This window comes from Entelurus aequoreus, linkage group LG01 (assembly GCF_033978785.1).
Source record: "Entelurus aequoreus isolate RoL-2023_Sb linkage group LG01, RoL_Eaeq_v1.1, whole genome shotgun sequence".
NCBI classification, from domain to species: Eukaryota; Metazoa; Chordata; class Actinopteri; order Syngnathiformes; family Syngnathidae; genus Entelurus; species Entelurus aequoreus.
Genome location: NC_084731.1, coordinates 90,656,062 through 90,679,345, shown reverse-complemented (window position 1 = coordinate 90,679,345; position 23,284 = coordinate 90,656,062). Strand labels below are relative to the sequence as shown.

Below are 23,284 nucleotides of genomic sequence, written 5' to 3'. Positions count from 1 at the left end.
TGTTCTGTTGTGTTTATGTTGTGTTACGGTGCGGATGTTCTCCCGAAACGTGTTTGTCATTCTTGTTTGGTGTGGGTGGCATATTTGTAACAGTGTTAAAGTTGTTTATTCGGTCACCCTCAGTGTGACCTGTATGGCTGTTGATCAAGTATGCGTTGCATTCACTTGTGCGTGTGTAAAAGCCGCGTATATTATGTGACTGGGCCGGCACGCTGGTTGTATGGAGGAAAAGCGGACGTGACGACAGCTTGTAGAGGACGCTAAAGGCAGTGCCCCAAATATTGTTGTCCGGGTGGAAATCGGGAGAATGGTTGCCCCGGGTAGATTTTCGGGAGGGGCACTGAAATTCGGGAGTCTCCCGGGAAAATCGGGAGGGTTGTCAAGTATGTCCTACGTCCGTGTTTTACCGGACATGTACCGCTCCGTACAGCGGCGATTTAAAAAGTCATTAATTTTACTTTTTGGAACAGATACCGATAATTTCCGATATTACATTTTAAAGCATTTATGGAACATTCGGACGTCTCTAGTTAAAAATATGAAGAAGGTGTAGGATTAAATATAAGCTTTGCTTCTTCCTACTCCTTTTCAGATATGTTGAAATGCGCAAATGTAACCATGTGATGCACCCTGTTAACATGTCAATCATGACTGGTGATGGTTGATGAGGCCTCATGAAGCGTTTCGACACATTGCAAAACTGTATTGATACTGTGTCGATACTGTGTCACTAAATACTGACATCTGCTGGACATTAAAAATCCCTACAGGCAACCTATGGACCGACTCAACTGACACTGATTTTATGAGCTAGTATATACAATAATATAAACCAAGTCATTGTATTTCATTTAGGATTATTTCATATCTTCATTTAAATAAAAATATATTTTTATCTTTTTTAGATACAGTCAAATAATGTGAACATGTATCGTGACTAGGATGGAAGAAGGTGGGGATCGAACCCCAGTAACCAGCAACCCTCCGATTGCTGGCACGGCCACTCTACCAACTTCGCCACGCCGTCATTCCTATATCTTCCTCTAGTAACAGTAGTGATGGGTCATGCAACACAGATGCATTGGCGCATGCGTCGAGCTCATAGAGCGAAACCTTGTGTCGGTGCGCGTACCGCTTTTAGAAAGTCACGTGACCGATCATGAGCTGCTTTGGTCACGTGACCGATACGCGAACTGTATCGCACTGACGCCTCCTCTGTGCCCTGTGAGCAACGCTCCCTCTAAGGTGCGCGCCTGCGCAATTGCGCAGTGCTCAAGCGTCCTCTGCGCACACCGTGCGCCGCACAGCCAATATATGCCGCGCACCAAATCAAACCCATCTGAATTCTAAACAAAATAAACACATTTATTCTGTGTAATTTTGAAATGCAACTTTGAGTGACAGTGACAACAAGCGGCCCTAACGGTGTTCGTCAACAACACGCATTGCGCCGCTTCCTAATAAACACAGTTTGGCGCGCAGGCGTCCGTGCGATACAGTTCATGAGCGGTCACGTGACCAAAACAGCTCGTGTTCGGTCACGTGACTTTCTAAAAGCGATACGCGGACCGACACAGGGTATCGCTCTATGAGCTCGACGCATGACCCATCACTAATCATGACCATAATCACAGCAGATTACCCGTGTCTGGATCCCAGCCAGCGCTGCTCTTTTGAGGCCCTGAACTCCAGGCTTGTTAGAGATGACCACCACGATCTCTGCACAGCTAGATGGACGCCTGGCCTGCTCGATCAGTGCCTGCAGGTTGGTACCTGGTGGAGACCGCAAAAGCACAAGTTGTAATCCACATGACCAAATACATTCATGAAACACTACACAAACCTGTCCCTGAAATGAGAACGCCGACTTTGGTCCTCCTGTGCGGCGTGCTGATGTCACCGAGGCAATTGCCGTTCTTGGAGGCTGGACCGCCGCTCAGCAGGCTGTGCTTGAGGTTGCGGACCGCCACAGACTCGGTACCTGCGGCGGCATAGTGACGTGACGAGAATGTGCGTGCGTGTCTCCACATGAAGGTCCCTGACTGACTCACCGGGCTGCTTGTGAGCGAGTGCGCCCACGATCCAGGCCTCCTCAAGGGCCTGCAGCTGCCGCAAGACCCTCTGAGCCTCCATCGGGGCCACCACTAGCACTGCTCCCAGGCCGCAGTTGAAGGTGCGGGTCATTTCATCCTCGCTCAGTCCGCCCTCTTTCTGGAGCCAGGAAAACACTGGTGGGATGCTCCAACGAGACGCATCTGAAGCGAACGTGTGTAATTATAAAACCGTACAAGATAGGTATTTGTCTCCAGACTTGTATGATGTAGGCCTTCACCTATATCGACTGCTAGCTCCTGGGGCAAAACACGAGGAATGTTTTCCAGAAGTCCTCCACCGGTGATGTGAGCATAGGCTTTCACCGCACCGCTGCGCAGGATCGGGAGCAGCAGATGACTGTAGATCTTTGTTGGCGTCAGCAAAACCTCCCCTGCAGGCCAACATTACAGTAAGAAGTGCTTCATACCTCTAAAGGCCTTAGTGGCCACATGCGTGGACAGCACCTTTTAGCTCTTATTTCCAAAATTGTGTACACTACTGAATTGGGGTCTTATGCCGACATATGGACACTTATACTGCTATCTGGTGGTGTCAGAAGAGTATAACAAAAGTGTAAAAATAAAAATTAGCATGTCACTACACATGAAGTACACGTTTGTTACTTATGGACTAAGTACATCATATAAAAAGATGAATTTTAGTTTTTATTCTAATTAGGGTCCAATAAGCCCAAATAGCGAAGAGAAATAAAAAAATCATGTAAACAAACAGCTTGGGCCTTAAGAGGTTTTAAGAGGGATGTCCCCATAAACACTTTTGGCCTCATATTAGATCCCACACTTTGACAATAGATTACAGAAGTGAAAAGGTTTTAAAGCAAGCAACTAAAATAAACAAACACATTTTGATCAAGCACATCTTATTAAATGTAGAACTTGCTAGTATTGAGGTGAATCAGATGTACTAAATGTGAAGTACCGTATTTTTTGCAATATAAGTAGCACCGACCGAAAATGCATAATAAAGAAGGAAAAAAACACATATAAGTCGCACTGGAGTATAAGTCGCATTTTTTGGGGAAATGTATTTGATGAAACCCAACACCAAGAATAAACATTTGAAAGGCAATTTAAAATAAAGAATAGTGAACAACAGGCTGAATAAGTGTACGTTATATGACACAGAAATAACCAACTGAGAACGTGCCTGGTATGTTAACGTAACATATTATGGTAAGAGTCATTCAAATAACTATAACATATAGAACATGCTAAACGTTTACCAAACAATCTGTCACTCCTAATCAATAAATCCCATGAAATCTTATACGTCTAGTCTCTTACGTGAGTGAGCTAAATATTATTATTTGATATTTTACGGTAATGTGTTAATAATTTCACACATAAGTCGCTCCTGAGTATAAGTCGCACCCCCGGCCAAACTATGAAAAAAACTGCGACTTATAGTCCGAAAAATACGGTATTTACTGCTACTTACATTTTAACAAAATAAAGTGGCTAGTGTACAATAAGTAAAAGTAAAAACTTCTATTGGCTCCCATTTAAATTAATTGGGTTTACCCTCAAAGCCTTCCTGTATCCAGAGACTTACCCCCTAAGTTTGTAAACCATAACAAAAACCACCAAAACAGTGAGTTTGTAATAAGAACATGAAAAAAGAAAAATATCGATCTAATCACTTTTGTATCATTTCTATACTAATAGTGTACTAGGTATCGATAGTATCGACATCTGAATGGACCACCCCTACTCTACATTTGAAAAAAAAATAAAAAGAGGGAAAATTGAGAAAAAAGAAAGAGGAACATGTTTACCAACACAAAGTGCTACCACGCCAAACCCGGAAGAACGTTTTGAAAATCAGGACTACATTTCCTACAATTGGGTGCATTTCTACACTATATTTTACTTTTAGATTTACCAACCTCTTGTGACACTTACTGTAATGTACTACCTTATTTTTAGATTTTTTTAGTAAATAATTTACTGACATTATTAACATTGAAAATGCTGCGAAAAATTCTTGAACATGCATGCCAAAAACATTTCCCATTTGGCAACTTTATCCTGTAGCCACGTCCAAACGGGTAATATACTTCCAGTGTTGTGACCTCGGTTACTAACGTGTCATGTCAAAAAGAAACCTTCTCGCTGGCTAAGGATAAATACTCCAGTGTACCACTAGTGGTCTGCGGGCTCCATCTAGTGGTATTTTAACGAATCACTTGATTAAAGTACAGTGTTTTATTTTCCTATATTCAAACACAGTGTGACTGTTCAAACTGTGTAAAAATATATTAAATATACACTACCGTTCAAAAGTTTGGGGTCACATTGAAATGTCCTTATTTTTGAGGGAAAAGCACTGTACTTTTCAATGAAGATAACTTTAAACTAGTCTTAACTTTAAAGAAATACACTCTATACATTGCTAATGTGGTAAATGACTATTCTAGCTGCAAATGTCTGGTTTTTGGTGCAATATCTACATAGGTGTATAGAGGCCCATTTTCAGAAACTATCACTCCAGTGTTCTAATGGTACAATGTGTTTGCTCATTGGCTCAGAAGGCTAATTGATGATTAGAAAACCCTTGTGCAATCATGTTCACACATCTGAAAACAGTTTAGCTCGTTACAGAAACTACAAAACTGACCTTCCTTTGAGCAGATTGAGTTTCTGGAGCATCACATTTGTGGGGTCAATTAAACGCTCAAAATGGCCAGAAAAAGAGAACTTTCATCTGAAACTCAACAGTCTATTCTTGTTCTTAGAGATGAAGGCTATTCCACAAAATTGTTTGGGTGACCGCAAACTTTTGAACGGTAGTGTACTTGTTAAATAAAACCTCTGCCTTGTTTTTAATGTACACATAGGCCTACTATGCTACTGTATTTTAATGTTGGTCATTAGTGTGGTGCTAATGCAAAGTTTTTTCTTAGGTGGTACTTTGTGGAAAACATTTGAAAATCACTGCTCTGGGCTCGGCAGCTCATCAGCCAATTGCTGACAAGTTTTAAAAAAAAACGTAACCCCATGATGGGGATCAAGACATCTCTGGTATTTTTACATCAAACTTACCAACAGTCTGTCCCGGGTGGCCAAAGGGTGCCGGGGAGCTGTAGCTTAGATTTGCACGTTCCAGGACCTTGCGGACCAGGCTGAAGCCGTTGCTGTGGATACCAGAGGATGCCACTCCGATCAACAGGTCTCCCTCCGTGATGTCCGCCAGTCTGGGCAGCAGGGCGCTACGCTCTACTGCTCCCACGCAGAACCCGGCTAGATCATACTCCCCAGGGCCGTAGACGCCAGGCATTTCTGCGGTCTCTCCACCTGGACCATCCACACATGATGGGCTCAATTTGGCAGCCGGTGTTACGGAACCACTGTGGCCTGCTTCTCCACTTACCCAGTAGAGCACAGCCAGCAATCTCACACGCTTTGGCGATGCCAGCGACCACTGCGGCGGCCACGTTCACATCCAGGCTTCCGCAGGAGAAGTAATCGAGGAAGAAAAGCGGCTCTGCTCCCTGAGCCAGGACGTCGTTCACGCACATGGCGACTAGATCTTGACCCAAGCTGCCATGCTGACCGCACGCCTGGGCAATCTGCACAAACGTTTCTATTAACCATCAAAATTCAAAGTATTAAGACTAGAGATGTCCGATATCGGACTGCCGATATTATCGGCCGATAAATGCTTTAAAATGTAATATCGGAAAGTATCGGTATTGGTTTCAAAAAGTAAAATGTATAACTTTTTTAAACGCTGCTGTACGGAGTGGTACACGGACGCAGGGAGAAGTACAGAGCAGTTGCGTCTCCCAGTCATACTTGCCAACCCTCCCGATTTTCCCGGGAGACTCCCGAATTTCAGTGCCCCTCCCGAAAATCTCCCGGGGCAACCATTCTCCCGGCCCAATCACATAATATCTACGGCTTTTCACACACACAAGTGAATGCCACGCATACTTGGTCAACAGCCATACAGGTCACACTGAGTGTGGCCGTATAAACAACTTAAAACACTGTTACAAATATGCGCCACACTGTGAACCCACACCAAACAAGAATGACAAACACATTTCGGGAGAACATCCGCACCATAACACAACAGAACAAATACCCAGAACCCCTTGCAGCACTAACTCTTCCGGGACGCTACAATATACACCCCCCGCTACCCCCCCAACCCCGCCCACCTCAACCTCCGCATGCTCTCTCAGGGAGAGCATGTCCCAAATTCCAAGCTGCCGTTTTGAGGCATGTTAAAAAAAATAATGCACTTTGTGACTTCAATAATAAATATGGCAGTGCCATGTTGGCATTTTTTTCCATAACTTGAGTTGATTTTAGGGCTGCAACTAACAACTAATTTGATAATCGATTAATCTGTCGATTATTACTTCGATTAATAATCGGATAAAAGAGACAAACTACATTTCTATCCTTTCCAGTATTAACAGCATACTGGCACCATACTCATTTTGATTAGGGTTTCTCAGCTGTTTGTAAATGTTGCAGTTTATAATAAAGGTTTATTAAAAAAAAAAAAAATTAAATTAAATTTTTAAAAAGTAGCCTCTACGCATGCGCATAGCATAGATCCAACGAATCGATGACTAAATTAATCGCCAACTATTTTTATAATCGATTTTAATCGATTAGTTGTTGCAGCCCTAGCTGATTTATTTTGGAGAACCTTGTTACATTGTTTAATGCATGCAGCGGGGCGTCACAACAAAATTAGGCACAATAATGTGTTAATTCCACGACTGTATATATCGGTATCGGTTGATATCGGAATCGGTAATTAAGAGTTGGACAATATCGGAATATCGGCAAAAAAGCCATTATCGGACATCTCTAATTAAGACTGAACCTAAACCAGACCTTCAGTTTGGTCCCAACACCGTCAGTTCCAGATACCAGAACCGGGTCGAGGAATCCTGCAGCTTTAAGGTCAAAAAGTCCAGCAAAGCCTCCCAGCTCTGCATTACATCCTGATGAGAAAATATGATCTTATTATATTTAACTACAACTTTAAATGTAAAGCATTACCTGGGCGGGAAGTTGCCCTGGCCAGAGGCTTGATGATGTCCACCAGCTTGTTGCCCGCAGCAATGTCCACGCCGCTGTCCTTATAAGTCAGGCCTCTGTCAGACAGGGTCAGATGACTTGACTTCAGAAATATAACACCTTCTTTCAGTGTGACGCAGTCATACAGAATTACAGGTAAAACAAAACAAAAAAAACAGACACAGAGGATTCTCCACGGTTTGTTTATTGATGAAAGACATCAGTGACAATTTAGAAAACTGAATGTTTTGTGCCGCATTCAAACACACCTGCGTTGCTTCAGGTGGGAAATGGCCCGGTGACCAATGTCACGGCGGTACACAGCACCCGGGAAACCAACCGCAGCCACTCCCTCATTGGCTGCCTGCAGTGCCGCCTCCAGCGAAGGTCTGACCGCGGTGACCGTCAGGACGCGCCCGCCGCTGGACACCACTTGTCCGTCCTTCAGCCCTGTACCTGCGTGGAACACCTGGATGCCCATGTCCTCCACCTGGGACAGACCTGAAGAGGAAAGGCGGTAGAAGTTAACGAGGGGTCCCTGTAAGGACCATTCCACCGTATCGGTGCGGTTTGCATCCCAAGAAAATAAAATGCACGATAAAATTAACTGAAAAATACATTTAAAAATCAAAGTGTCCTGCATGTCTTTTGTTTTGATTGCATATTTATTAAATACTTATTTTTTTACTTATTTATTTGCAATGGCATTTAACACATATTGAGCTGGACATTTTTATTTACATATTTATAGATCTTCATTAGTTTATTTCTAACACTTTTTCTCTACCATTTCATTGTTTGGTTGGTTTACGGAGAATTTATAGCCTTGTCTGTACTTAGTGTAATGTTGATTCCTTTTTTCTTAACATTTGTTTTTAATTTGTGCAGCCCTTAGGGGCAGTAGTGGCCGTTTTTAAAAATTGTGTATTTTAAATAAACCTCGACTTAGAAAATTACCTTGAACACTGTCCACGCTTCCTAAAATTAGACTTTACTGTGAAAAATAATAATTCAAATCCTTCAGAGATGTTATATTTTATTTAATACTCCATATCCCAAATATACTTTGAGTAAATTTTCTTTTAAAAAATAAAAAAAGACAATTTAATCAAACTTCACACTCTACAAATGCAATATTCCACAAGTCACATGGTACACAGAAAGTTGCATCATTCCGACTCTGTGCAGGCCTAAAGTAAGTTCTCATTTATTTTTCTGTCTATCGGATGATATTTCAACTTAGACTGGAGTAGTTGGGTTAAAACCTCAGCACAGTCCTGTCACCTACAATATTTTTGGATATCATTGGTTTGGTTTTAAGATAAAAAATGCATGTTGTAAAGTGCTTACAGCATACAGTTAGCGTAAATACTAATTACCGTATTTTCCGCACTATAAGGCGCACCGGATTATAAGGCGCACCTTCAATGAATGGCCTATTTTAAAACTTTGTTCATATATAAGGTTCACCGCATTATAAGGCGCATAGAAAAGACGCTACAGTAGAGGCTGGGGTTATGTTATGCATCCCGTAGTTGCGAGACCTGTTGTGGCTCAATATTGGTCCATATATAAGGCGCACCGGATTATAAAGCGCACAGTCAGCTTTTGAGAAAATTGGAGGTTTTTAGGTGCGCCTTATAGAGCGGAAAACACGGTGTATGCTAAAAACTCACTCCTATTACTCAAAGGAGTCATCCTCTGCTTCGGAACTAAGTACAAAAATGTAAAATAAAGTTGCCTGAGATGGGCCAATAAACATTTTCACAAGTTTAATATGAGTATTATCAGATGTAAAGTTACAATCTCTGCACCACAATTACTTACCTGTGATGGCCATTCCTTTGTTGTAGGCACCTGGGTAGCCGGCACTCGCCATCACTACGGTCACTGCGGCTTTTTCCTTGTGCCACTCAGGGGCGCTGGAGGCCAGCTTGCCATTCATCGTGTTCAAGATGACCTCATACAAGTCACTTTTCAGCAAGGGCAGCAAGACCTGGCACTCGGGGTCTCCAAAGCGACAATTGAACTCCAGAACTTTGGGTCCCTTCTGGGTTAACATGAGGCCGGCATACAGCACACCTGGGGAGCCGCACATGATTACAGCCGGCCACTAACAAGCCCACTGTGCACTAACAAGTCGTGACTCATGTCTGCACTCACCAACATAAGGAGCTCCCTCTTGCTTCATCGCATCCACGGTCTTTTGAAGCACAGACTCTCGGATCTGCACAAGTAGCTCATGGCTCACCTGCACCACATAAAGAGGAAGCAGCAAAAGCATGTCATGTCTTAAACATAGGTTTGTGTTTCACAAAAAAACATTTCTTGCTCTTCTCCTTTGCATGCCATCAATACATTTTGATTGTTAATATTCAAGTGTGATATTCAAAAGGGACAACTCTACTATCAATCCTTACACTTCCTGGTAAATGTACTATGTAGAGTTGGGACGTTCACCATGAAAAACATATAGGCTACAGGCAATGTTTTAATATTTTAAAAGTTCTATGTCAGTGGTTTTCAACCTTTATTCCCCACAAAGTATCACCTCAGAAAATACTTGGCTCCCAAAGTACCCCCATAATGACCAACATTAAAATACAGTAGCGTAGTAGGCTAACATAGTCATTAAAAACAAGGCAGAGGTTCTGTTTAACAAGTGTATTTAATATTTTGGCTCCTGTAACATTACACACAGTTTAAACAGTACCGTACTATGAATAAAGGAAAATTAAACTGTACTCTAATCAAATGGTTCTTTGGCGTACCACTAAATGGAGCCAGCATACCAGTACCTCTGTTTGAGAATCACTGGTTTGCAGTACCAGTTGACATACAACAACCAGGTTTGTTGTATGTCAAGTATGTAAAGTGTATGCAAAGTGCAGAGCGGGGGCCATTTGTGGCACACAGCTCCTTCCTACTGACTTGCGGCAAAAATAAATAAAACAGCAGAAATGGAATGGGGCTTTGACACTAAACACACACACATTTATCTTTAAATATTTATAACTTTTATTTTGCTTTTTATCAAAGTGCCGTCCCGGGTTTATTTAAACCGTGACCTTAATACAGAGGTACTGTACTTAGTGAGTCATGTTAAATTTTGAGGAGCTATTATACTGTAGCTAAAACACTAGTGATGTGACAATATGTAAATGTCACATCACTGTTATTGAGACCAACATGTTATCAATATTATGATACTGTTAAATGGCAAAAAAAACACTTGTATACACACTATACTCTTTTAAACCAAGTTTTATTTTAATAAATAAACAAACAAAGAATATACTTTTCTTAGTAGAACATTAAAAATAGTTTTAAGAGACATTAACGCATTTTTCGGACTATAAGGCACACTTATGATTATTTTAACTTCTCCAAAAATGGACAGTGCACCTTATAACCTATGTACCAATTCTGGTTGTGCTTACCAACCTCGAAGCAATTTTATTTGGTACATGGTGTAATAATAAGTGTGACCAGTAGATGGCAGTCACAAGAGATACGTGTGGACTGCAGGATGGTTTCCCTGTTCAATAAATGACGCTAGCAAGTACCGCTAAGAAAGAAAGCCCAAAACTTTGTTTCATTGAGAATATAGAACATTACACACAACACTCAAAAATCTGTCAAGATGTTTTAGTACGACTTCAGTAAGCTACGAAACCGCACGGCTTGATGAATTGTCGGAACATTACGGCTACCATATACTGTGCTTCAACATACAAGTATTATTATTGTGTGTGTGTATAATAACCCCAACAAGGCACCTATAAGGTGACATACTCCATTATCTGGCGTTTTGTTTCAACCTATTATGCAAAAGCAACTTTTCTTACCTATTGGTGCCAGCTGTTGTGTATTTGGGATCTGCATAACAACATTTGCGTGTTTAAGTCAATAGGATTTTTTTCTTTTTCTCCATCCTCTTGTTGTGGGGCATTTCTAATTTCTAATACAAAGTAGCGTACAGTTCTAACTTATATCTGTCTGTAGACTCGCTATGAAAGCGCTAGAAAGTACCAGTACAGCAAAGATGATGGGGAGAAGACGCTGTCGAAGTGGAGGCATGTAAATAAGACCGCCCACAAAATAAACAATCCTGAAAAGACGGTCTCAAAGCGGTCTGAAGATTGTCTGTAAAACATACTCTATGCAACATTTTGACCAAAGAACCACCATTACACGTTATGTAGACCACAAGAAAGTGTTTATAATATAGAAGAAAAAAATCACAATATGATCCCTTTAATGCACCTTACAATTAGTACTGTGTGCCTTTTGTATGAAAATAGAACTGAATAGACCCGCTCATCGGCAGTGCGCCTCATAATCCGTGGTGCCTTTTGGTCCAAGAAATACAGTATTGGTTTTTTATCTTTGGTTTTAATTTATGAAGGTTTTAGGGTGTTTTTTTAATGATAAAGGCAAATTCGAGGCTGTGCTCTTAGCTTCCGGTTTATCTGACATCGCAAGTGTTCACATCCTGTTTTATTGTTTCGAACAAAAAGGTTAATTATAATGATTAGAAGATTTCTTTCAATGAGGTCCATTTATTAGGAATAGGTCAGGTTACAAGAATCTTACTTGTGTCTTAATATGCCAACGAGAGTGCTTTTAATTGTGTTGTTCTTACCTGTCTTTTGAAAATGTGTGTGCTTTGTCCCATAATGCCATTTTAAATTGGATATCATTATAACAGCTTTAGTCTGCTAGTATATTTAACACATGGATCTTGTGCTCGTTGGAGGCAGAATAAATACAATGATTCAGTCCAATTTTCACTGTCCGCCAATTTGGAACACGCCATTTTTGTGCAAACTACGCTCCAACGGCCGCCAAAGTATCGCTATGCGAGCGGCTCCAAAAACAAAAGTGAAACTTAAAGTGCACGCAGCAGTTAACCCACAGTTCCAGGCAGTCATTGTAGCGTTGGTACAGGGAACAGCCTCGGTAAAGATGTGCTAACCCAAACAACATATACCGTATTTTTCTGAGTATAAGTCGCTCCGGAGTATAAGTCGCACCGGCCGAAAATGCATAATAAAGAAGGAAAAAAAACATAAGTCGCACTGGAGTATAAGTCGCATTTTTTGGGGAAATTTATTTCATAAAACCAAACACCAAGAATAGACATTTGAAAGGCAATTTAAAATAAATAAAGAATAGTGAACAACAGGCTGAATAAGTGTACGTTATATGACGCATAAATAACCAACTGAGAACGTGCCTGGTATGTTAACGTAACATATTATGGTAAGAGTCATTCAAATAACTATAACATATAGAACATGCTATACCTTTACCAAACAATCTGTCACTCCTAATTGCTAAATCCGATGAAATCTTATACGTCTAGTCTCTTACGTGAATGAGCTAAGTAATATTTGATATTTTACGGTAATGTGTTAATAATTTCACACATAAGTCGCTCCTGAGTATAAGTCGCACCCCCGGCCAAACTATGAAAAAAACTGCGACTTACAGTCCGAAAAATACGGTAGTGACAAAGTAACCGTCCGTGGCCATCAGTAGGTCGCTCATTGGCCTAGTACAGGGCATACATTTAGAAAACAAGAAGTGAAGCTACCTGAGGGGTGGGGCAGTAGGCTCCCATGCCTCCTGTATTTGGACCCTGATCGCCATCTTGCAGGCGTTTGTGATCCTGCGCTGGAGGCATTGACGACACCGTGGAGCCATCGCTGAAGCACAGACACTGTAAAAGGTGCAGAGGTTTAAACCAGGGCTGGTTCTTCACTTCCAACACATCCACGTGCAGGGACTCACAGATACTTCCTCGCCTTCGAGAAGCTCCTCCACCACCACTGTGTCGCCAGCAGAACCAAACGCTCGGTCCTGTGATAAGGTGAACGATATGAAAATGACATCAATTTTATCAACGCAGCATTAAAGGCCTACTGAAACCCACTACTACCGACCACGCAGTCTGATAGTTTATATATCAACGATGAAATCTTAACATTGAAACACATGCCAATACGGCCGGGTTAACTTATAAAGTGCAATTTTAAATTTCCCGGGAAATATCCAGCTAAAACGTCTCGGTATGATGACGTTTGCGCGTGACGTCACGGATTGAGCGGAAGTATTGGGACACCATTGTGTCCCAATAAAAATAGCTCTGTTTACATCGCAAAATTCCACAGTATTCTGGACATCTGTGTTGGTGAATCTTTTGCAATTAGTTTAATGAACAATGAAGACAGCAAAGAAGAAAGCTGTAGGTGGGATCGGTGTATTAGCGGCTGGCTGCAGCAACACAACCAGGAGGACTTTGAGTTGGATAGCAGACGCGCTACCGTGAGTACGCAGCTTTCTTCCAAACATTTGATCGCTTGCCCGTCCGTGCGTGCCGCTATGTGCATGTCACGTACGTAACTTTGGGGAAATATATGTGCTGTATGAACTTTGCGGAAGTGAACGGTACTTTGGGCTGTGGGATTGAGTGTGTTGTGCGGGTGTTTGAGTTGTATTGGCGGGTCATATGGACGGGAGGGGGGAGGTGTTTGCTATGCGCGATTAATTTGTGGCATATTAATTATAAGCCTGGTTGTGTTGTGGCTAATAGAGTATATATATGTCTTGTGTTTATTTACTGTTTTAGTCATTCCCAGCTGAATATCAGGTCCCACCCGTCTCTCACAGCATCTTCCCTATCTGAATCGCTTCCACTGCCCTCTAATCCTTCACTTTCACTTTCCTCATCCACGGTAATCGTCCTTTCTCGTCCAATCGCTCAACTCTGCTGGGCGTCCCTAGTGATTCAAAACGAATATGCAGATGTGAGGAGCTGCTCAACCTGACTTCACGCTAACATCCGTACTACTGCAAGCTTTGATTAGCTCTCAACCAGAAGACGTCACTTTCGTCATGTAATCAGGCTAAGGCTAAATCTTATCAGGACCAAAAGTTGATGCACATATCGTCATGTTCTCTACCTAAATATGCAATCATCTGAATATCAAGTAAGACACATATGACCAAGAATATCAGCCTATCCCTTAAGAAAACCTCATCAGCTATTCCCTAAATAGCAAACCCACCTCATCATGTCAGCTCCCATCACTGCCCGACAGGCCTCTTCCTGGTCTTGTGCCACAATAACTCCTTTACCCGCTGCCAAGCCACTGGCCTTCACAACCAGCGCTGGGAAGTCAGCCCTAATAAGGAGATTATTAAAAATATTGTTTCATGATGATAGTCACAACCTTCCAATAACGGAAATTGGATAAGTGAGGAGCTACTTTGAGTGAATCGACGGTACTGACGTGCGGATGTAGTTGCAAGCCTCCTTTGCGTCGGTGAAGGAGCCGTAGCGGGCCGTGGGAATGCCGTGGCGCTCCATGAAGGCCTTGGAGAAGCTCTTGCTGGCCTCCAACTCGGCGGCTCTGGCAGACGGGCCAAAACATGGTACACCTGCTGCCGTCAGGTCATCCACCATACCTGGGAGGGAAGCGATGGAGGCGATGAAGAAGCTGATGACAACTAAAAAGAAAACTTGTGAAAAGTTGGTGAACTTACCAGCAGCGAGCGGAACCTCTGGGCCGACCACCACGAGCCCCACATGATGGTCCTTACAGAACTGAGCCAAAATGGCGTGGTTACTCACAGATACCTCTGTGGCGAGATGGACAACTTGATCACCTCTTTGTTTAGAACATGGCCATATGAATTATATTTTCAAAAACGTGTGTATAGATCTTTGGTCAACACATACTGCACACTGAACAAAAATATAAAAACAAGAGCCTGGCTTAAATGTATACAGCTAGGCCTGAGACAATCTTTTAAGCTACGGTATTTTCTATATTATACACCGCTATTTTTTCCCCCACTCTTTGAACCATGCGGCTTATAAAACGGTGCAGCTGATTTATTTATTTCCTTCTCTAACGGCCATTATGTTTTGTATTCAACAAATAGTTTTTAACACCGACAGATACACTGAAAAGGTGTGTTATTGTTTGTGCAGTGGCGCCATCTTTTGGACAAATTCGCTCACCGCAGGTGCTGCGGGTTGAAAATGTACTTCCTGTTTCGTGCTTTCAACCGGATGTATATCCTACTTCGACTAATATTCGTCTATAGCAGGAGTGTCAAACGTACGGCCCGCAAACAGGTTTAATCTGGCCCGCGAGATGAGTTTGCCAAGTATAAAAATAAACTGCAATTTTTTAATGAAAGAAACTGCTGTTCTAAATGTGTCTACTGGATGTCACATTTGCAATTCCAGTGTAACCCACGTCACACTGTTAAAGATGACGTGTCAGCTGACTTTAAGCGCCTTCTGGATTGGCTGCCACTACTCCAATGGCGGAGACTGGCGGCAGACTAGTGCTGTAGTGACGCACAATACTTTCTTTAATTGTAAATTATTCACTCTACGGATAAAATAACAAAACGGTAAGATGCAAAGGCTTTAGTCAACATGACCATCATCTTTGTAGTTAGAGTTCCGTGCAGCGCTCGCAATTTGTTGATGGCACGATGTACACACTTAAATCCATTGTAAAAATGTGTGTTTCTACATTTGTTGGTTGTTCTATTTTATGCTTAAATCTTTTATGTTCACATTGGTTAGGTTTGTAGTTATGTTACCTTAAATTTGGCTATTATGTTGTCTTTTTTTATTGTTTTGATTATACCATAATTTTAATATTTGAATGATGATTGGATGTCACCAATATGGGAGTTTGAGGTAACATTCGATTGCTTTTCCAAACATGTCTTTCATGGTGAACTGCCAACATGAGAATGCTGAACAGGAAGTGCTTAAAGTTAAATGGCTTTATAAATACCGTATTTTTTGGACTATAAGTCGCTGTTTTTTTCATAGTTTGGCCGGGGGTGTAAACGTATAGCATGTTCTATATGTTATAGTTATTTGAATGACTCTTACCATAATATGTTACGTTAACATACCAGGCACGTTCTCAGTTGGTTATTTATGCCTCATATAACGTACACTTATTCAGCCTGTTGTTCACTATTCTTTATTTATTTTAAATTGCCTTTCAAATGTCTATTCTTGGTGTTGGGTTTTATCAAATAAATTTCCCCAAAAAATGCGACTTATACTCCAGTGCAACTTATATATGGTTTTTTCCTTCTTTATTATGCATTTTCGGCCGGTGCGACTTATACTCAGAAAAATACGGTACATCCCTATTCATGGATGGTCGGTATTGGAATGGGCAGCATTAATCCCTGATTGGAACATCCCTACTTATTATCATTATATATGTGACCCGTGCTGGCAAAATGAGTCGGAATACGCACAGGCTAATTTTGACCTACAGGCAAATAAGTGAAAAAAATGTATCTTGGTTGAAATTGAGATTTTCACAAAAATGAGTCCATAAAGCCACAATATAGCGATCCCAATCATCGAAATAGCAAGAAAACATCTTAAATCACCTTTATTTGAAGGTTTTGTACGAGGTATGTCTTCAGAAATTAGTCCTTTGTGTTAAAATTCCTTGAGAAAATCAAGTGTTTTCGACACTCACTCGCGGCAATAAGGGGGAATCCCCCTAGCCATATTTGGTATCATTGTGACGCCAAGTTTACCTACTTTCTAAAAATGAGCATGGAATTCCCGATGACGCCATTCTGAACCAATATAATTCGAGTTTTTAAACCTGTCCCGACGTAAACAAATCCGGCTTGTTGCTAACCGGAACACCGGTCGCTGTGAGGCGTACCCTCATTGGTTGAATCACCCCGCGCGGTGCATTGTGGTATCATGGCAGCGCCCTGATCAAAAACAACACAGTAATTCGAGCGGAATATTTGGTGAAAAAAGGTGATTTTCGAACATTTAATTATTATTTTTGTGGATAAGTTAGACTGTTTTACATTCCGTAATGGATTTAGAAGGTGGAGAGGGTACACAGGCGGTTGAAAGTGCGCTAAATTCACTGCAGTCGGCGAAACTTCTTAGTGCTGCTGGTCAGGAATATTACGGACAGCTGACCAGCTGACAAACTGACCAGTGAACAAAAAAACTGTGACATAACAGTGTTGAAATGTTTGTACATAACCGTTTTCAATAGAGTTGAATACCGTAATTTCCGGACTATAAGCCGCACCAGCTAAATTTAGGGGAAAATACAGATTGCTCCATATATAAGCCGCACCCGACTATAAGCCGCAGGGTTTTGATGTGTAATTACCGTAGTATATAGGGGTTCCTGCTACCACGGAGGGGATTGTCGGGACAGAGATGACTGTTTGGGAACGCAAAGCGTCCCATTTATTAACTATAAATCTTTCAATCATTCAATCAAACTTTCACATCTTTGACATGGCGAACAGCATTCGTGCAGAGTACAAATAATACAACGGTGCAAAGTAATACAAAGTGCTCGCATGTACGTTATCAAAATAACCAGCCTACCGGTATATGAAAAGTCAGTCTTTAATCATTGTGTCATCGTCTTCCTCCTGCGTACTAAAACCGCCGAAATCCTCTTCGTCGGTGTCGGAGAAGAACAGGCCGTATATAAGCCGCACCCTTGTATAAGCCGCAGGGACCAGAACGAGGGGAAAAAGTAGCGGCTTATAGTCCGGAAATTACGGTATATATTTTTCCTTTAGACATGGGATTTGACTTTAATTGTACCAATTTTGGTGTTGCTACAAGGACTTTTAAGGTATGGTTGCTATGGAGTTTTGTTTTGGAACATTCTGTTCTGGAACAGTAAACTTTAAGCTGTTTTTTCTCAAAACGGACCCTCAAACTTGGTCGACTTCAATCGGATGTAACTCGGTCATTTTCTGTCCGATTCCAACAAACCATATATCATTTTGAAGGTCTTTAGATGGAGAATGTGTAAATAACAATAACTCAGTTTTTTAAATTTCCTCATTGTGACTCATTTTGCCAGCACAGGTCACATATTATGATTTCATTAGTGCTTAATTATGTTCCAAATGAATGCAAACAATAATATTGTATATTGGAAATAATTTTTGGGACAATATATCGTCCAGAAAAATGTGTTATGGGCCCAGGTCTACATAAAGCACACACATACCAGAGTTGCTGATCTTCCCGCAGTTTGCCGTCCCCGCGTTCCCGGGAGCCACAAGGACTTGCTGAATGTGTGGCGACTGTGCCAACTTCCAGGCCAGAGCGTGCTCCCGCCCTCCGCCGCCAACCACCAGCACCCTTTCAGCCATGGCACCTAAGAGACCAAAGAGGGGGAGAGAGGGATAAACGACCCCGGCATGACCTTTCAAACTCAATTTTGTCTAACTGCTCAAACCGTAACGAAAGGTCGGACGCGCTGACCTTTTCAGACAACTGCAGACTTTTATAATCTTGCACGCCTGCGATAACACGGGTGCAATCAGGCAGAACATAAAGACATCATAAATGAGGAGATGCTCGTCAGGAGACTGTGGAGTGTGGACGCCTTTTTACTTCTTTTACAATTTTAGCTGGATTTTTCGTCTCGAGACTGAGGCCATGTCCACACGAACACGGATACTTAATAAACGCATACTTATCACTGCGTTTAGGCCTCTTTTCCGCACGCAGACGCATACTTGTGTCTTTCAAAACGCAGACTTTTACAAACGCTGGCCAAAGTGTAGAGTTCCAAAACTCTTCGCTCAGCGTATGAGTGTACACGGCACAAACGGAGACTTGTGATGACGTCACGGTTAACAACACTGCCTTGCTGCCTCTAAACGCACTATAAGAGGAATTACTGTATGTTTGAACGTAAACATGCTGCATCAAAATGGGCTTTGCGACACTCAAACCGGCGCAAATGACTTTCAGTTGTTTTTGGATATGATCACTGTCGAATCTCCGCCTGATGGGACAACTTTGACAAGCAAGACTTTTTGCTGTGTGTCATAAGAAAGGTGCAACTTTATCTTATGTTTTTAGTCCTTGTTTAACAATAAATCGTGAACTTAACTTACGTGTCTTGCTTGCATTCTTGTAGATGGAGCCGGGCGCGAAGTGAGCAAGCAACTAAAAAAAAACATAATGTAGCGTCCTCCTTGTAGTGTGTGTAGGAGCCTAAATGATGTTTAAGTTCATTTACATTTTATGGTAGGTGCTTTATGTTTATTCAGCCAAAATTGGACTATTTACTTTATTTGCATAATACGAAAATGTATATATTGCATGCTTAGAATAATTATAAGGTACACTTTATTTGTAATTATTATATTTGTCTGAATAATTTGATGACGTACACTACCGTTCAAAAGTTTGGGGTCACCCAAACAATTTTGTGGAATAGCCTTCATTTCTAAGAACAAGAATAGACTGTCGAGTTTCAGATAAAAGTTCTCTTTTTCTGGCCATTTTGAGCATTTAATTGACCCCACAAATGTGATGCTCCAGAAACTCAATCTGCTCAAAGGAAGGTCAGTTTTGTAGCTTCTGTAACGAGCTAAACTGTTTTCAGATGTGTGAACATGATTGCACAAGGGTTTTCTAATCATCAATTAGCCTTCTGAGCCAATGAGCAAACACATTGTACCATTAGAACACTGGAGTGATAGTTGCTGGAAATGGGCCTCTATACACCTATGTAGATATTGCACCAAAAACCAGACATTTGCAGCTAGAATAGTCATTTACCACATTAGCAATGTATAGAGTGTATTTCTTTAAAGTTAAGACTAGTTTAAAGTTATCTTCATTGAAAAGTACAGTGCTTTTCCTTCAAAAATAAGGACATTTCAATGTGACCCCAAACTTTTGAACGGTAGTGTACCATTTTATACTGCTTTAATACAGTGAAGATTACGTAACTGTTTAATTGCATATATGGCGGAAGGATCTGTGTGGTAATATGGTTTTGGACAAGTTATTATGGGTAATAGCAGTCAGGTATGGGGGAATCGAGCCACACAGTTTTTTGACCTCACTCTTACTTTTTTCTTACTCTTACTTTTTCTAACTCTTTCTTACTGTAACAAACCCACCTTATTTTTCCATTCATTTGTTCCCACATCGTTATTGTTTTACGTTTTTGAATGATTAATTTCACAAGTAAACGATACAAAACGAAGAGGAGCAAGCGGAGCAGGAGAAAGTAGAGGAGCGTCAAGCTAAGGCTTCATTAGGAATCTACATTTTATTTTGTATAGTGGACAGTATCTCCGGCTGTCACGCGGAAGACCGGGGTTCGATTACCCGACGGGGAGCCATAAAATGTAGATCTGTGTGGTAATATGGTTTTGGACGAGGTATTATGGGTAATGGCAGTCAGGTATGGGGGAATCAAGCCACACAGTTTTTTCCGCCATATATGCAATTAAACAGTTACGTAATCTTCACTGTATTAAAGCAGTATAAAATAGTACGTCATCAAATTATTCAGACAAATATAATAATTACAAATAAAGTGTACCTTATAATTATTCTAAGCATGCAATATATACATTTTCGTATTATGCAAATAAAGTAAATAGTCCCATTTTGGCTGAATAAACATAAAGCACCTTCCATAGAATGTAAATTAACTTAAACATCATTTAGGCTCCTACAGTGTGTACTGATGTTACAGACAATATACACGTCATTGCACATGTACTATATCGATGATTAAATGCTTTACAATTCCGTGACAGTTTTGCAGCGGCACACGGACGTCCTTGTGCTTTATATAGATACTTAAACATGAAAAAGGTTTTCCTTGGCTCGTTAGTATGTGCTGATTTTAGAAATAATATACACTTCACATGTAATACATCACCATGTTGCTGAACATTTTACAATTCTATGAGTGTTGGGTTTCAGCAGCGAAGGCGTGCATTCGCTCTTTAATAATGTTCCCAGGACTATGTGTATGCGCGGGCTGGTTTTAAAGATAAAGTACATGTCATTGTACGCCTAGTATATCAAAATAAACATAACAGGAGGTGTAATGCCACCAAGTCAGATATTTCTGCTTTTTTCAGGCTTCTGATTGGACAAAATGTGCATGACAGCAGGTGTATGTGTTTGTGTGTAGACATAAGACAGTTTTGAAACTACACTTGTGTGGACGGAGATAGTTTTAACCCCAAAATATGTGTTTTTGAAACTCTCCGTGTTCGTGTGGACATGGCCTTAGTGGCACAATGACAAGCCTCGTGAGGTTTGTTAGCCAGCATGTGATCTCATCAGTGGAACACTCTGATTAGACTCATGCAGTTTGTCTTCGTCAGCCCTGACCTCCAAAATTTCTGGCTGTGTGAGACACAAAAAGTGTGCGCCGAATTTACTCTTTATCCAAAACATTGCGGAAGAGAAGAGTTAAATGTCCATCAATAACTGGTCTAATTCAAAGCATGCAGCTCTTGATATATCCCACCTCCCCGGATTGTAAATAATCAAATGTATATACTTGTTCTTATGCTTTCTGAACTCACTATGTTCACTGCTCGCTGTACATATCCTACGAAGTCAGACCTACACTGTTTCAATGTCCATTTCTCAGATTATGCAATTATTGATGACTGAAGTGCTGATATCAACCAAACCTAACCCCTTCGCCCCCCGGATTGTTAATAATTCAATGTATATACTCTTATGATTAACTCGTGTGATGACTGTATTATGCTGATAGTATATATATGTACCATGAATTGATTAACGTGGACCCGGACTTAAACAACTTATACATCCTGGGCCAAAAAGCACTTCATATTCTCTAATGCTCGCTAGTGTTACCATATCCGAGTTATTGTGCAGAAATATGGGGAAATAACTACAAATGTGAGCTACATTCGCTAAAAGTGTTACAAAAAAGATCAATTAGAATAATACATAATGTTGGATATAGAGAACATACAAACCCTTTATTTATTTAGTGAAAAATATTAAAGTTCGGTGATTTGATAAAATTGCAAACAGCTAAAATGATGTACAAAGCAAACTATAACCTGCTACCAAAGAATGTACAACAATTATTCTCAACTAAGGAGGAGAAATATAAACTTAGAGGACAATATAATTTAAAACATTTGTATGCATGTACAACACTTAGAACATTTAGCATATTAGTATGTGGAATGAAATTATGGAATGGATTAAGTAATGAAGTTAAACATTGTACTGATATGATGCAGTTTAAGAGGTTGTTCAAATTAATGGTGCTTACAACGTACAAAGAAGAAGAATTATGAGAAATACTTTCAACCTTATTGAATATAAGATATTCTTCATCTCAGTATGTTAATGACTGAATTAATTAATTACATATTACAAAACTGTTGTGTATACTAATTCACAGATGTTATTTTATTATAAAAAGGTCAGTAAATTATTCTATAAATGTGTAAACGCTCTGAAGTGGGAAAGGGGTAGGATTAAATAAGCTTTGCTTCTTCCTACTCCTTTTCGGACATGATGTGAAGTGAAATGATATGAAACTGTGTGATGTATTGTATTGTAAGTGTGTTCATGTTCGAAATAAACTAAAGAAAGAAAGAAAGAACAAGTATAAAACGTATTCGGGTGTTACCATTTAGTGGTCAATTGTACGGAATATGTACTGTACTGTGCAATCTACTAATACAAGTTTCAATCAATCAATCAATGCTTTCCATGGCATGCTGAAGTGCACAAAATGTACTATTTTATAATAAACGTCTTTTTTAAGTTAGCTAGATTAAGCCACGATTAAAAGAGAAGTTTAGAAGTGGCTAAAGAGGGAACAGCGTGGTTCCAGAAGGTCGCCACGCTTGCAAAAAAGAATAATAAGATATATTTAGGTTAGCTTACATGCTACATTATAGCATCGTAGTCACACCAACCTGTTAGTTTTAGTGAGGCGGGAAGGAGTCGGAGTCCGAGTCAGGAGGCAGAAATGTCTTCTCTGCTTTCAGCCAGCAGACTGACAGTAGACACAGCCTACACACACTCACCACGTGGGTCAATGTTAAACGAGGTTATGCTAAATGCTAACACAAGTTCCAGAAAGTTTATATAAGCCAATAAAAAACAACAAGAACCGATGTAGTTGGTATCGCTGATGGTTTTATCCCCAAAAGTTCCTTATTACCTTTTTTTTTTTCTTCCTAAATGGCGAGTTTGGGGGAGATTCGACTAAACTTTTCCGGGGCGTAACACCCTGATGCATGAT

The 23,284-nt window shown here is 40.7% G+C and overlaps 1 protein-coding gene across 1 annotated transcript in view; it reads right to left on the bottom strand.

Annotated features, from left to right (window-relative positions):
- Positions 1-23,284, bottom strand: part of gart (phosphoribosylglycinamide formyltransferase) — a 27,670-nt gene extending 4,386 nt beyond the window's left edge. The window contains exons 1-18 of the mRNA XM_062061840.1: positions 22,956-23,284; positions 18,224-18,373; positions 14,706-14,801; positions 14,453-14,627; positions 14,224-14,344; positions 12,951-13,019; positions 12,754-12,879; positions 9,318-9,405; positions 8,982-9,236; positions 7,424-7,655; positions 7,137-7,231; positions 6,969-7,078; positions 5,485-5,683; positions 5,157-5,408; positions 2,333-2,485; positions 2,052-2,255; positions 1,844-1,981; positions 1,643-1,773 (exon numbers count right to left, since the gene is read on the bottom strand). Of these exons, the coding sequence (XP_061917824.1) occupies positions 1,643-1,773; positions 1,844-1,981; positions 2,052-2,255; positions 2,333-2,485; positions 5,157-5,408; positions 5,485-5,683; positions 6,969-7,078; positions 7,137-7,231; positions 7,424-7,655; positions 8,982-9,236; positions 9,318-9,405; positions 12,754-12,879; positions 12,951-13,019; positions 14,224-14,344; positions 14,453-14,627; positions 14,706-14,801; positions 18,224-18,368 (2,589 nt within the window). The 5' untranslated portion in view covers positions 18,369-18,373; positions 22,956-23,284. The remainder of the gene's footprint in view (positions 1-1,642; positions 1,774-1,843; positions 1,982-2,051; positions 2,256-2,332; positions 2,486-5,156; positions 5,409-5,484; positions 5,684-6,968; positions 7,079-7,136; positions 7,232-7,423; positions 7,656-8,981; positions 9,237-9,317; positions 9,406-12,753; positions 12,880-12,950; positions 13,020-14,223; positions 14,345-14,452; positions 14,628-14,705; positions 14,802-18,223; positions 18,374-22,955) is intronic.